At 45.1% G+C, this 13,750-nt stretch overlaps 2 protein-coding genes across 2 annotated transcripts in view; one reads left to right on the top strand and one right to left on the bottom strand.

Moving 5' to 3' along the window:
- The first annotated feature begins 2,468 nt into the window (after positions 1 to 2,468).
- LOC307078416 (uncharacterized protein) lies at positions 2,469 to 7,729 on the top strand. The gene is made up of 5 exons (XM_079740207.1): positions 2,469 to 2,598; positions 4,292 to 4,421; positions 5,448 to 5,595; positions 6,243 to 6,311; positions 6,517 to 7,729. Exons 1-4 carry the CDS (start codon positions 2,535 to 2,537, stop codon positions 6,279 to 6,281), a joined length of 381 nt encoding a protein of 126 aa, XP_079596333.1. The 5' UTR covers positions 2,469 to 2,534; the 3' UTR covers positions 6,282 to 6,311; positions 6,517 to 7,729.
- Positions 7,730 to 9,902: 2,173 nt separating this feature from the next.
- slc1a6 (solute carrier family 1 member 6) overlaps positions 9,903 to 13,750 on the bottom strand; it is a gene marked incomplete at both ends in the record, with an annotated part of 12,347 nt that continues 8,499 nt past the window's right edge. The window contains 6 exons of the mRNA XM_079740053.1: positions 9,903 to 10,101; positions 10,637 to 10,771; positions 11,279 to 11,473; positions 12,234 to 12,467; positions 12,890 to 13,074; positions 13,584 to 13,712. Coding sequence (XP_079596179.1) covers positions 9,903 to 10,101; positions 10,637 to 10,771; positions 11,279 to 11,473; positions 12,234 to 12,467; positions 12,890 to 13,074; positions 13,584 to 13,712 — 1,077 coding nt within the window. The remainder of the gene's footprint in view (positions 10,102 to 10,636; positions 10,772 to 11,278; positions 11,474 to 12,233; positions 12,468 to 12,889; positions 13,075 to 13,583; positions 13,713 to 13,750) is intronic.

Here is a 13,750-nt window from a genome sequence, read left to right as displayed (position 1 = left end):
TTTCGTTTTTTTTGCAATTCGAATTTTCAAAATAAATGTTTTTCTATCTTTAAGCTGGGTCTTTGTGGTTCTCTAATGAAACGAGAGCTGGGAGAAGCACAGATGTTTGGTTCCAAGAGTACACCAGTCAACTCCCAGCAGAAGAATGCTTGACTGGCACAGAGAAACATGGAATACCTCTCCTCTCTAATAAAATATAATCACATGTTGCTGAGATGGACATCGCTTCATTCCCACAGTCAATATAGACATTCCACTTGGGAAATCCCATGTGAAGTCGGAGAGAGGTTCTCTCCCTTCTATTGTCCGGACCGGTAACCATAAATCAGGACTTGCCTAGATTGATGGCTCTCGTTTATGGTGCTGAAAGCATAGTATGCTTAAATAATAGTGTGTGGCTTTATTCCTGTGCCTTGAATGTGTCCAAATGGTGTGTTACAGAATCATTAAGTATACGTTTCAAACTAGACATGCAGTCAGGCTCAACTTTGTTTTATATACAGTTGGCGCTGGACTGATTGTAAATCACACAGCCATTATTTGGTCAAAGTAATTTGCCAATGTTCCTTTTATTTCCTTGTTTTTCCAAAAATGCTGCAGAACAGAACATCTTCAACATGAGAATGGTCGTAAATCTAAAAGCGTCTTGTCTGCTTAATTACCTTTCTCATCTCTTACCCCCCCCCCCCCCCCCCCCCCCCCCCCCCCCACCGGCCAGCAGACCAGCAGACAGAGCCCTGCACTGCAACATCTCCAGGAGGCCCTGGCTTCATGGGGAAGACCACCTTCCATCCTATGAATGAATGATACTCACAAACTTCCATAAACATGCATACGCACACACACATTCACACACACACACACACACACACACACACACATCTCTCTTTTTCTTTGCCCCTGCTGCTTATTTTCCGAACAGGCAGTGAAATACTTGCAGTGGAAGACTGTACTTTAACAAGATGTTTCTTAATCGCTGAAGAGATATGCAGGAAATGTATCTGGCTCAGGAGCAGACCTGCAGTAATGTGAAAGGTATGTTTATGCAGCTGAGGGATTCCAACCTGATTTCTTAAGGGTCAAATTCCAACACTGAATACCCCTCAACCCTGACGCGCACACACGCACGCACAAACACACACACACGCACGCACTTTCAACGCGACCTCACCCCCTTAGTACACTGGCTGCATATTTTCACTTCCAGTGGTCAGGTATGTAAGCCTATGCCCGTACATACAGCCGAGTCACATAGCGGATTACAGTGAAGCATTGTCTTACAAATATTTAAGGTTTTTCCACCAAATATCCAACCATTAACCAAGCATGATATTCCCCAAAGGTAAAATGTAAGCTTTGTTACTGTCTGTGCACCTGTCTCGCCTTGGGTAGTTCCAATAGCGAGTTGGCTTATATCATGTGTTTGTAATGTGAGAATGCAGTCTAAGGTTAGTAAGGCTTATTTCAATAGACAGAGATGTTTCACAGATAGCGTATAAGAATTTCGAACCGGCTTTCTGACAATGTCACCATTTGCAGGTTAGTGCCAGACAGTTAAAACCTGTGATGAACCAATGGCTTTATGCCCTGTTATTGCAAGTTAATTAATAACTTTATTATTCATTACATTAAAGAATCTGTTTAAAAGACAGATCATAAATAATACACAATCACAAGTGCATTTAACATTACAACGCATAACTTATGTAGTTGTTATACTGTGTTCGGTGATCCAATCCAGTCTTTTTTTTAAAACAAGAGTTTAGCATACTTTTTGAAAACTCCAGCAAAGATCTAAAAGGAGAACATTAATACTTCTGATGTGATTTGTGTCAAACCCGCCTAGCGTTCGAAAAATCTTTCCTGGCATAGAAAGTACTACTTTAGGGCTATTGGACTGATATGTGGGAGCGCATTGACTCAGGAATGCAATCTGTGGTTAAAGATGAAAGAGAGACAAGGGGCAGAATGAAAACAATCGTACAAATCTCTTTCCACCCCACATTGTTGGAGACACCTATTATAATCCACAGCCCTCGATCCAGGCTGCCCTGGGAACGAAAACTGTTTAAGGTTTGAAAAAAGTATGCAAACAAATTATATTAGGATTCAATGTTTATACAATATCACATTATTTTATTGTCATAGGTGCTCGCTTTATACATTAGTGGCCCAGACACGTATATGGGACCAAAGGAGAGCTAAAAGAAGAGCAAGGAGAGAACAGGGAGAAAGTGGCAAAGAAGGGGGTGAAAAGGGGGTGAAAAGGTAAAGGAGGTATAGAAGCCATAATGACATCAAAGTGGCAGTGGGGAGGGAGTGGGCGAGAGAGAGAGCGAGAGACACTGAGACTGAGGTAGAGTGGCAGTGAGTGAGAGAGTCAGTGAGAGAGTGAGTTGGTAAGGGAGGGAGGGAGGAATGAAAAGAGGGAGGGAGTGCTATAAGAGAGGCAGCCATAGAGGAAGAGATGACAGTAGATTATCCTCATTCCCTGTCTTCTCCTCTTCTCCCCTCCTTCTCTGCCAGCCTCTATCATGTTCGTGCTGCAGGCGCTGACTGTTATCTCTCTGAGTGTTGCCCTGCTGTCGTCCGTCGAAGGTAGGACACAGCCGCACGCATTGCGTGTGTGTGTTAGTGCATGTTTTGTGTGTGTGTGAGAGCTGTTTTCTGTTTGTGCGTTTGTGCATGCATGCATGTTTGTGTGTATGTGTGTGTGTGCGTGCACATGGATGCACGCTGCAGGTGGGCCGTGTAGCGGCAGAGTGATGGCGAAGTGAAAAGAGGAAGGTGAGAGAGAGAGGGAGAGAGGGAGGAAGAGGAGAGGGAGGAGAGAGAGGGTGAGCGAGAGGAGGGGGGCTATAGCAACAGCCTCATAGCCAGGAAGAGATGGATGTAAACAGTGAGCAAGAATTAGAAAGGGACAGAATTCAAGTGCTGTGCGACGGTCATGTACTGCGATGTGTGTGAGCTTCTGTGGCGTTCTGTACTGTGGTGTAGGAAACGTGTTGCCAAATGTTCGAACCGTGGTTGGTCCAAAAGGGTCATTTGACAGCGTTCCTGTTGTGAGCCTTCCCAGTCCTGCAGCTTTGTTTTGTTTACAACAGTGTGTTGGAAGAAAAAATGATGTCTCTCTCTCTCTCTCTCTCTCTCTCTCTCTCTCTCTCTCTCTCTCTCTCGCCCTCTCTCTCTCTCTCTCTCTCGCCCTCTCTCTCTCCTCTTCCCCCGCTGGCGTGGCAGCATGTTTTGCAGAATGATGGGATGTGGTTCTAATTCGTTTGACATTCTTCTGTGTTCCTGTGTGTGTGTCAGTGTATGTGTATGTGTGTGTGTGTGTGTGTGTGTGTGTGTGTGTGTGTCTATGTGGTTTGTGACACAGAGAGAGAGAGAGAGAGAGAGCGAGAGAGAGAGAGAGAGAGAGAGAGAGAGAGAGAAAGAAGAAAGAATCTGTGTGTGCCTGTGTGCGTGTGTTTGTCCAGGAGGTTTGCTGTGAACAAAAGCTACAAAGACAGGCCTCGGTTACCTGTGTTACTTGCAGTACCCTAACTTCAGCAATTTAGGTTAATACGTGGAGTGACATAATGACATATAACATGGCCTTACAGTGTTATACCACTTTGCTATGTTCGTACAAAGGTCATTTTGTGTATTTTTTTTGTTGTGAACGAACATACGTTAAATGCAATGCAACCCCTATGGAAGATAGCACAGTACAGTAGAGGAGCGACACATTTCGCTGAGCATGCCAGGACCAGTTCAATGGATGTTTCACTCTTTCCATCGCTCCCTCTCTCCCTCTTATCAGGGTCTGTGTTCACCCACTTAGTCCTCATGTGGGTTTCTTGTTTGTGTTTTCTTGCCATTACTTTGCACACACACCTATCCCCCCCCCCACAACCTCCCAATCACCGTCCCACTGTCTCTGTCCCCCCAAAATCATCGACTCTCTGTCTCTGTCCCCCCAAAATCATCGACTCCCTGTCTCTGTCCCCCGCAAATCATTGTCTCTCTGTCTCTATCCCTTGTCCCCCCAAATCATTGACTCTCTGTCTCTTTCCCCCTAAATCATTGACTCTCTGTCTCTTTCCCCCTAAATCATTGACTCTCTGTCTCTTTCCCCCTAAATCATTGACTCTCTATCCCTTGTCCCCCCACATCATTGACTCTCTGTCTCTGTCCCTGTCCACCCCCACAACTCATGTACTGACTCTCTGTCCCTTCAAGCCACTGACTCCCTGCCCCCTGTCCCTTCAAACCACTGACCCTCTGCCCCCTGCCCCCCTCCCCATCGCAGGTAAAGGGGTGCAGATGCAGCGGGACGTCCAGTGCTGCATGCTGTACTCGCAGGGCAAGGTTCGCACCAAGGACGTGATCCGCTTCGAGGTGCAGACGGACGGGCCCGACTGCAGCATACAGGCCATCATGCAAGTATTCCAACAATTCCCCCCCAACAATCCCCCCCCACCCCCCTCCCTCACGCTGCTCTCGCTCCCGCAGTGCACGCTCAAGTAGTGCACGCATCGGGGGGAAAGTATGCGTCTTGTTAAGAGCTGGGCTCCTTCACATGCATTGTAGTCCGGTCCAGGTCATGTCGTTATCATGGCAGCGCTCTTAGACGTAATGGCCCGGGAAGCGGGGAGGGAAATATGCAGGGATAACAAGCACATGGTGAAAAAAAAAAAGACTATAAAACAAGGACAATTACCTTTTAAAGCCAGTTGAACTTTGCTGCTTTGATTCAGTCTGTCAGAACAGCAGGGTTGAATTAAGGAAGGGGGGGAAAAAAGGAAAACAGTGGGCTGCCTTGCATTACATGAGCTTGTCAGTGGAGACAATCTGATTCTGGCCCATTGTGAGGACCTAACTGTCTTTGTGTTTATCTGGGTTATAACAAAGGGGATATCGTTAATTTGAAGGAGGCTGTGTTAAACTCTTTTGTGCTGTGCGCCTCTCCTCCAGTACCCATGTAGGAGCAAACTTAACCTGGCAGCATGTTCTGCAAAAGGATGGTGCAGTTCTAATTCCTCTGACATTCTTCTGTGTTCTGGTTTCCCTGAACAAAGCCCAGCAGCAAACCAACCAACCAACAAACCCTCCTCAGTGATTCAAAGAGTTCACAGCATAGGAGCATTTATTTTGGAGCATGATCATGGGAAGATACAGGCAGCAAAGTTACCAGGAATACATTCAATGTGTACATGATTCTTATAGGGAAACGTTCACATCGTGGGTGGTAAATACAAAAGTATATAGTATTCCTTTTCTCCCTCTCACAAAGGTGATGGGGAGTGACCATCATGGAGAGGTAAGGATTAGCTATGGTTGTGCCTTACGATAGATATTTCCACTGAACCCCCCCCCCGAAAAATGTGATCAAGCGGCTGTGATTGTGACTGCGTCGGCAGAAGCGGTACGTGACTCGATGTGTCTCTTTGTCCCTTGACTCACAGTCTGTACACCAAGAAGGCCGTGAAGTGCGCGGATCCCAGCGACCGCAAGGTGAAGAGGCTTCTGAGGAAGCTCCTCCAGAGGCAGAGGAGCAAGGCCCGCCGTACCATGTGGCTCATCCCTCACGACAACCTGCCCGTCATGGCAGAGGTAGGCTCCTGTCATGTGTTTTTTTTGCAGTATGACGATGTCTCGTGCCTTAAAGGTCCCATAATGCACCACCAGGTGAGAGCGTGATTAGCCATTACAAGCGACGCATGACGGATAGATGAACCACGTTGGCAACAGTCCACAAGGTAGGCAGACTGATCTATCCAGCACACATCTAGGTGGACACGCCCACTTGTGATGTCACTAGAGGCCGATTTTGAAAACGGCTTGTAATGGCTCATCACACTCACACCTGGTGGCAGAATATGGGACCTTTAATACTGGGAACGCGGAGGGAAAGGAGCGTTGTATCCGGTACTGTGATTTTGGCATTGGGGCCGCATTTGTAGATTGATTGTCCCTGATGGATAGTTGAATAACTGAACTAATATGCTGGTCAATGTTTATTTAGAAATCAATGAAATGATGTGATGTCATCGATATGATGTCAATGTTGATGTCGTCATTGTGATGTCCATATCAGACTGTAACTTTGACATGCTTTTTGTTGCTAAATACATCATTGGGTTTGTGTGTATTTAAAACTTTTTGTGCTTTACAGTGCTGGTTGTTAAATGAGAAAGTGAAAGACTTTGCTGAAAAGTAATTCCACCTGATAATTATGGAATTTTTTATGGTTTTACTAGGACAAGAAGAATAACTGGGCGACTTTTGATGTGGAATGAGAGGAAACAAGAAAACATTTGTAGTTATAGGTAAGATTCCGCTCTTACTCTGAAGTATGTACACGCTGATAAAAACATTGTTTGAGGGTGTGGGCCTTTCATCTATGCGTGTACGTTTCCTAGCGTGCAGTGGCTGAACATGAGCATGTGCCTGATTCAATATCCCACCCACCTGAAATCATGTAAATAGGACGCATAAATGAGTCTGTCACAAACGTATACCTCTTCTTCACAGGCCGAGTAAACCTTTTCAACGACTGGTCACCGTAGCCTGGCGGCGTTTTGGGGCCTCCCCTGTTGTCTTGTGTGTGTGTCTCTCTCTCTCTCCCTTTACCCCTACAGACCCGGGCAGCAGTAGGCCTACATAGTAGCTATAATCGCTTCAGATAGGTTAAACAACAAAAAATAAAAAATATTTCCACAAAGTTAACTCTGAATACATAGTTTGAACTGCTTCAAATATGGCGTGTTTTCTTCGGCTGAAAAGCTAACCAACATTGCCACTATCGTGTTGAAAATATACAAAACATATCATACACACTAGTGCTATATTGCCCTGGTCTGCCTGAAGGTCTCTAGTCTACTACTATTATAACATCTACTAGTGGCTGAATTGTTTTGTATATGGGCTACAACCATAGAGCACACCTCTTTTCATCAAAGGGACTGCTATATTTATCAGCAGACGTGTTACAATAGCCTACTGTAGGAGTGACAGAAAACGTCCATTATAACTATGAGACGTTCAGTGCTAGTAGTGATGTACAGCAGTGAGATACATGCTGACTTGCGTGAATCGTATATCTTTAAGTAATTTGTAAGAGAAACCAAACTCAGTAGACTGAGTCAATTGCCGTTTGTCGAGGGTGTGAAAAACACCGGGAACGTCTTTCTAATATTAGCCTGCGCTTTTTGCACAATCCACGTGTCAATAGTGTGAACTCATCACCCATCTCCACTGTCATGTCTCTGTCATGGCGGCAAAAATAGACTAAAAAAGACTCAAACCGGCAGGTACGAAGCAATAAAGTCTCACATGTGTTATTTCTTCGTGGATTCACCTCGATGGCCAGACTCACGCGAAATGAGAAATTGTTCCCGATATTTTTTGCCCACTCAGTGGACGTTGCAGACTGTTATATGAATAAATACCTGGTCTCCCAGTTTGTCTTTGTAAAGGGCGCCTGCTGGCGTCCCTCAGAGGTTTTGATATGTATCAGCGGATGGAGATTGTTTTTGACACTGACTGTTTATCTTACCGTAACTATGCCAAAGTATTTGCCAAGTATTTCCATTCAAACCTTTGCCACGTGTCCTGGACGTTACAGTGAAACATAGACGACCCAAGCATTTCTGTTACCATGTTGTTGTAGAAAGATGCACTGTATGTTACAACCACAAAAAAAAGATGAAAGTATTTCAAGTGATCTCTTTTATAAATTAACCTGAAACGACCCGTCGTTTAAGTGTATTTACTGTCTTTTCTTGCTTATATAATTTGAGTAACAGTGTGTTACTCGTGTGTGTGTGTGTGTCTGTGTGTGTGTGTGTGTGTGTGTGTGTGTGTGTGTGTGTGTGTGTGTGTGTGTGTTTGAGGGGTGGGGGGATTGAATGAGTACGCACTTACTTCACATTCGGAGTAAAGTTGACTTCTAAGGAGCCTATTTGAAAATACCCAGATATCAATTAAATTATTTTTGACGATACAATTTGGAGTTTTCTGAACATACTTTCAAAGTTAAAGCATTTAGGTCAATGCAGAACATTAACATTAGAGTTCTAAAATAGCCTTTCAAATGAAGTGGAATCATGTATTCCCGACTTACAGCTATTGTGTAATAACATAATGACATCATTGATGAAACTATACAAGCCATGATACTGCCTTCCACTAGATGTAGCAATTTTCATATTCAAAATACATCTGGATTCCAGACAACACACATACATACATACAGATATGTCCATTCCTGAGACCTTTATTAGTTACATCAAAGCAAATACATTTAAGCTGCCCATCAAAATAGAGTATTTAAAAGTAATAACATTTTAATATCCAGCCTCAAAAACAAAATTCTCCTACTTAGAAACAAGGATTATACTTTCTTTCTTTTGACATTTAGCCTTTCACTTCTAGTTTCCACACTATAATGCATTTTTTAATATGTTAGGGTTAGGGTTAGGGTAACACAAACTAAGTAAGAGCAATAAGCAATTTCTAACTATTTTCACAGTAGCCATTTCGCAAAACATTCAAATCAATCACTTATCATTTATTTTCCTAGTCAAAACATTGAAACCCAATTTAAAATACTGTTATAAGTATAAAGTCAAGTGTGTGTCCATACTCTGGAATACAATAGTTAATCAACAATCATTTACTGTTCAGGTGATATATCCATGCTGAAACAAAAGCAACAACCTTTAAATGAATAAATTAGCTTAAAGTTCAGTAAAACAATATTTCTCTCAAAATATTCAAAATATATAAAAAGAAGGTGGAAATAACAAATGTCCATTTCCATATTGAACTGGAAACAAAAACAAATCAAACATCAGTGAACAACATAACCAACCAATCAAGTACACCTCAACCCCAGGAATAAAACAAAACAAAGCCATACAGTAAAGAAAACTATGCCAAACACTCAAGTAATACAGAGACAAAGAACAAGCATCTGAATAGGGTTCAGAATCGTTTAAAATCAAGTTAATTCATAATACCTAAGAGAAAACAGTGACATTGTGCTGAAGGGTCTTGGTCTGTACCACGTTGCCAAAAAGCACATTAGAGGTAGTGGACTTGAGTGTATGCAAATACGATTGAATGAGTATTTTATTTCGATAAAAGGCCATGCAACAAATTCAACCGAATCGGGCAGAAACACATGTTCAATAAAAGGTTGTATGGTTATTTACTAGCACTAAGGTATAGTGCTAAAATTTAGAAAAAATATTGAACACCAGTATTACTCTTATTAATGATCTTGTCTGGTATATGAATAACTTCACCGTACAATTTAATTACAAAGCTTAATGCAGGGGCATATGAATAACAATCACAATACACATTAATTGCAAAGCTTTATGCAGAGGTATATGAATAACAGACACCATGCATTAATACATTAATTACAAAGATTTATGTGGGACTTCCACATAGACCAAACAAACGGGTTGAATGAATGAACTGTCCTGGCATGAACCTTTTAGATAATTTCCCAGAGAGTTCAAAGTAATTTGTTTTAACAACCTGAATTTTTCCCACACATTTCAGAGTGGGAAGGGCAATTATTCAGAATACCATCTTTTGGTTATTGGAAGAAGGACATTTTGTGAACTTAGCTCTGCAAGCAGAGCACAAAATAACAAACAGCATTTCTTTGTGAGTGTTATCTTTTGTAGTTTTCACCCTTGGGAACGAACCTCATACTTTGGCTTTTGAGTTTGCCAATGAACACAAAGACATACTTTACCTCCAGAGCCCAGGTCTCTCGCTGCCCCGGACCCCGCCCTCCCACGCACAGGGAGAGACGGCCGTGCTGACCGCGCTGTCGTACCCAGCCTGCTCCTTCAGGGGGCGGCAGAGGGAGCGGACAGATGGGCGTGGGCGCGGGGGGATCACATGGGGGTCTCGCTGTTGTGGAGCTTCACCGAGTCGTTCTCCTGGCAGATGAGCTGGTAGGGCTTCTCGTTCTCCTCCAGGACCGAGTTGCCCAACTCGGCGTCCTGGCCCAGCAGCTCGGAGCGGGACAGGTGCTCCACGATGCCCGCCCCCAGGGAGTCGCCAAGCACGTTGGTGGTGGTCCGCAGGCGGTCCCTGACGGAGGGGGGGGGGAGAGGGGGGGGGGGGGGGAGAGAGAGAGAGAGGGGGGGGAGGGGGAGAGAGAGAGAGAGGGGGGAGGGGGAGAGAGAGAGAGAGTGGGGGGGAGGGGGAGAGAGAGAGTGAGAGAGAGAGAGGGGGGGAAGGGGGAGAGAGAGAGAGAAAAAGAGGGGGGGAAGGGGGAGAGAGAGAGAGGGGGGGAGGGGGAGAGAGAGAGAGAGAGATACAGACAGAGACTTAGTAACATTAGTTATACAATGGACATTTAGAGAAATGTCAAAACAATACAAACAAAATATTTAAAGCCATACAAATTATACTGAAAGTAATATTTGGGATATTGAAATGATTAAATGGGATATTTCAAGCACGAAATGGGATATTTAAAGTCCTACACGGTACATGTAAAGAAGTAAACAGGAGGTCTCAACTCATACAAAGGATACATTAAGTACACCATCATATTTGAGGCCATCCACAGGATAGTTCAAGCAATGAAACAGGACCAGTCCCCATGGAGCTGGGAACTCACAGGAACCAGTCCACGGCGATGATGAGCGTAATGTCGTCTGTGGGCAGCCCCACCGAAGTCAATACAATCACCATGGTAACAAGCCCAGCCTGGGGGATGCCTGCTGCTCCGATGCTGGCAGCGGTTGCCGTGATACTGAGTGGGAGGGATACGGTGTTGGACACCGTTATTAAATGGATACGATGAACCACCAGCACGTAGCATTTAGCGCAGCGCTATCAGTAGGAGTAAAAGTACTACTACCAAACTACTAAGTCATAAATCAGTTCTCGGCCTTCTAGACCCATGAGGGCCATTATGTAATATGTTTGCAGCTTTTAATAAATTTGCATCAAGCCGACCATTCATTTAGTTTATCATAAAGGGACACCTTTCTGATAACTGTTGATATTATAAAACAGCAGTGACAGCCATTAGTAAAATAAAGAAAAACTAGATAAATGTATTAATTGAACTGGTTAAAATGTATTTTACAGGATATGATATATATGCTGTGCATTGCTTATTTTATTCACAGACATGAAGTAAATACACAATTTTTTTTATTAAATTCATTTAAATTCATTTCAATTGAATTGAATTCATTTCGATTTTCAATCACTTGTTATTTGGGTGTAAAAAAGGGAGCTTTGCCCAGCCTACCTGATGGTGAGGATCTGTCCAAAGTTGAGGTCCATGTTGTTGACCTGGGCGATGAAGATGGCCGCCACGGCCTCATAGAGGGCGGTGCCGTCCATGTTGATGGTGGCCCCCACTGGGAGGACGAAGCGCGTCACCCGCTTGTCCACGCGGTTGTTCTCCTCCAGACAGCGAAAGGTGATGGGCAGGGTGGCTGAGCTGAGGTAGGCGAAACAGAAAAGGTCGAGTTTGAGAGTTTAAAGATCGTAAAGTTAAAGGGAGCTAAAGGGAGATAAACTGAGTTAAAGGGCGGCAGGAGCTCAGGAGGAAGAGCGGGTTGGCTGGTAATCGGAAGGTTGCTGGTTCGATCCCCGGCTCCTCCTCCCTGAGCAAGAACCCCTCGACCCTCTCGCTGTGGGCAGAGAGGTGTGCCGCCCCCTGTCTGTGTAAGCTATAGGAAGGAATCATGATGGTAACCCGCCATTACTCCCGAGGAGACTCCTTCCTTTCCTTCCTTTCCTATCCCTAGAGAGAGCTCTCAGCATTCGGGTCTTTTGTGACGATGAAAAATGGGCTTTGGGATAAAGGAAGGCAAGGAGACCACCATGCTAATAACAGATAACACAATGGAGTATTTCGGTGTGTTGGAGTACTTCTGCAGCCCCCTTTGCCTCCTTATGGAGGGGAACTCTCAGACCTCAATGCTCGGTTTATTCAACGCACTTTGTGTTGCATCCCAAAAGCGGACAATCCAAACAAAAATCTACTCTCGCTCACCTTCGCAACTAGACGCAACAGACAACTCATACGAACAAAATGTAGTTTCAACAAACATAACACAAAAAGACACTGATCCAAAGAGGCCTAGGGAAGACGAAAGGATGCCCAGATACCACTTTCCCGACAGTGGCAGTTTCTAAAATAACCGCCATTTTCTGAGAGAAAAAAAAACAAAATGGCTCCCTGGTGGTCGACTCGCCTGGACGAGGTGCCCAGGGCCGTGATCAGGGCCTGGAGGAGGCCCCCGATGAAGCTGAAGGGGTTCTTGCGGGTCACCAGGAAGTAAAGCAGGGGCAGCACCACCAGGCCGTGGACCAGGAGCCCCAGGATCACGGTGAGGGTGTACATGCCCAGCTGGCCCCCCATCTGCACCAGGTCCTTCATCTCCACGATCTTCCCCGCGATCAGGAACAGGATGCCCACCGGGGCGTACCTGGTGGGAGGGGGGAGGGATCCGGAGACAGGATGTTCGGTTAGAAAGGTGTTGAACCCACCTCCCTGGGTGTTTTATTGTTGTTAGTGAGGATTGTTCTTAGCCATGTATTTGATTTGCTGCTGCAACACTTACATGTCCCTTTGTGGATAAATAAAGTATTTTATCTATCTATGTATCTATTGGATTAGGTTTTGATTAGTAATAATATTGTTATCTTTTGGTAACAATTTGATTACATAACATTAAGTATTGTAGCTGCTATAACATGGCATAACATTAAATAGTTAACGCTTGTGTGTGTGTGTGTGTGTGTGTGTGTGTGTGTGTGTGTACGTGCGCGTGTGTGTGTGTGCATGCGCGTATGCATGCACGCTTGTGTTCGTGTGCCTGCGTGCGTGTGTGCTCCGGCTGCGGCTGACCAGATGATGACGGCCACCAGCCTCATGATGGCTTCATTGAGGCTGTGGAAGAAGTCCCTCAGCGCCTGGCCCTGCTGCTTCATGTTGCCCATGACCAGGCCCAGGCAGATGGAGAATACCACCATACCCAGGGCGTTCACGCCGCTGGAGGAGCCCGACGCTGGCACCGTCTCCACCACCGTCTCCTGCCGCCGGGGGAGAGCCAAGGGGGGGGGGGGGAAGCTTTGAGGGAAGGATTGGGACGCCGGTGAAGGGAATCTCCACGAGGAACGTAGAGAGCACGACCGATATGCCTCATGGGTTTGTTGTCGCCGGTGAACCAAGAGATTAAAAGATGCTCTTTAAGATTGTAGCCAGACCTATTTGGATGCTTGTTCTATATCTTCGCAGGATATTTTTATTTTGTATCCTCATTAGAACGTGGATACCATTTAAAGGTGCAATATTATACCACCAGGTGTGAGTGTGGTTAGCCATTACAAGCCACACCCAGTGCACTGAAGCAAACGTTGCTCATCTATCCAGCACACATCCAGGTGGACACGGCCACTTGTGATGTGAGAAGAGGCCGATTTTCGAAACGGCTTGTAATGGGGTAAAACACTCACGGCCGGTGGTACAATATGTCCCCTTTAAAATGTTCTTCAAAGCTTGCCATGAACCTCTCAGTGTTTGAATGAAGTCGTTTCCCCACCTGGATGGTGTGCAGCACCCTGCTAAGGTTGACGCTGAGGGCAGACTCGCTGACGTTGAGGGAGTCAGTGAGGTTCAGCGCCACAGTCACATTCCTGGTGCTCACCGTCTTCTTGTACACGGTTTTATACTGCCGGGGACCACAAGGGAACAACGGGGGTTATTGAG

This window comes from Pollachius pollachius, assembly GCF_949987615.1.
Source record: "Pollachius pollachius genome assembly, chromosome: 7".
Classification (NCBI taxonomy): domain Eukaryota; kingdom Metazoa; phylum Chordata; class Actinopteri; order Gadiformes; family Gadidae; genus Pollachius; species Pollachius pollachius.
Note: the sequence above shows the minus strand (reverse complement) of the source record. Positions and strands in the feature narration are given on the sequence as shown.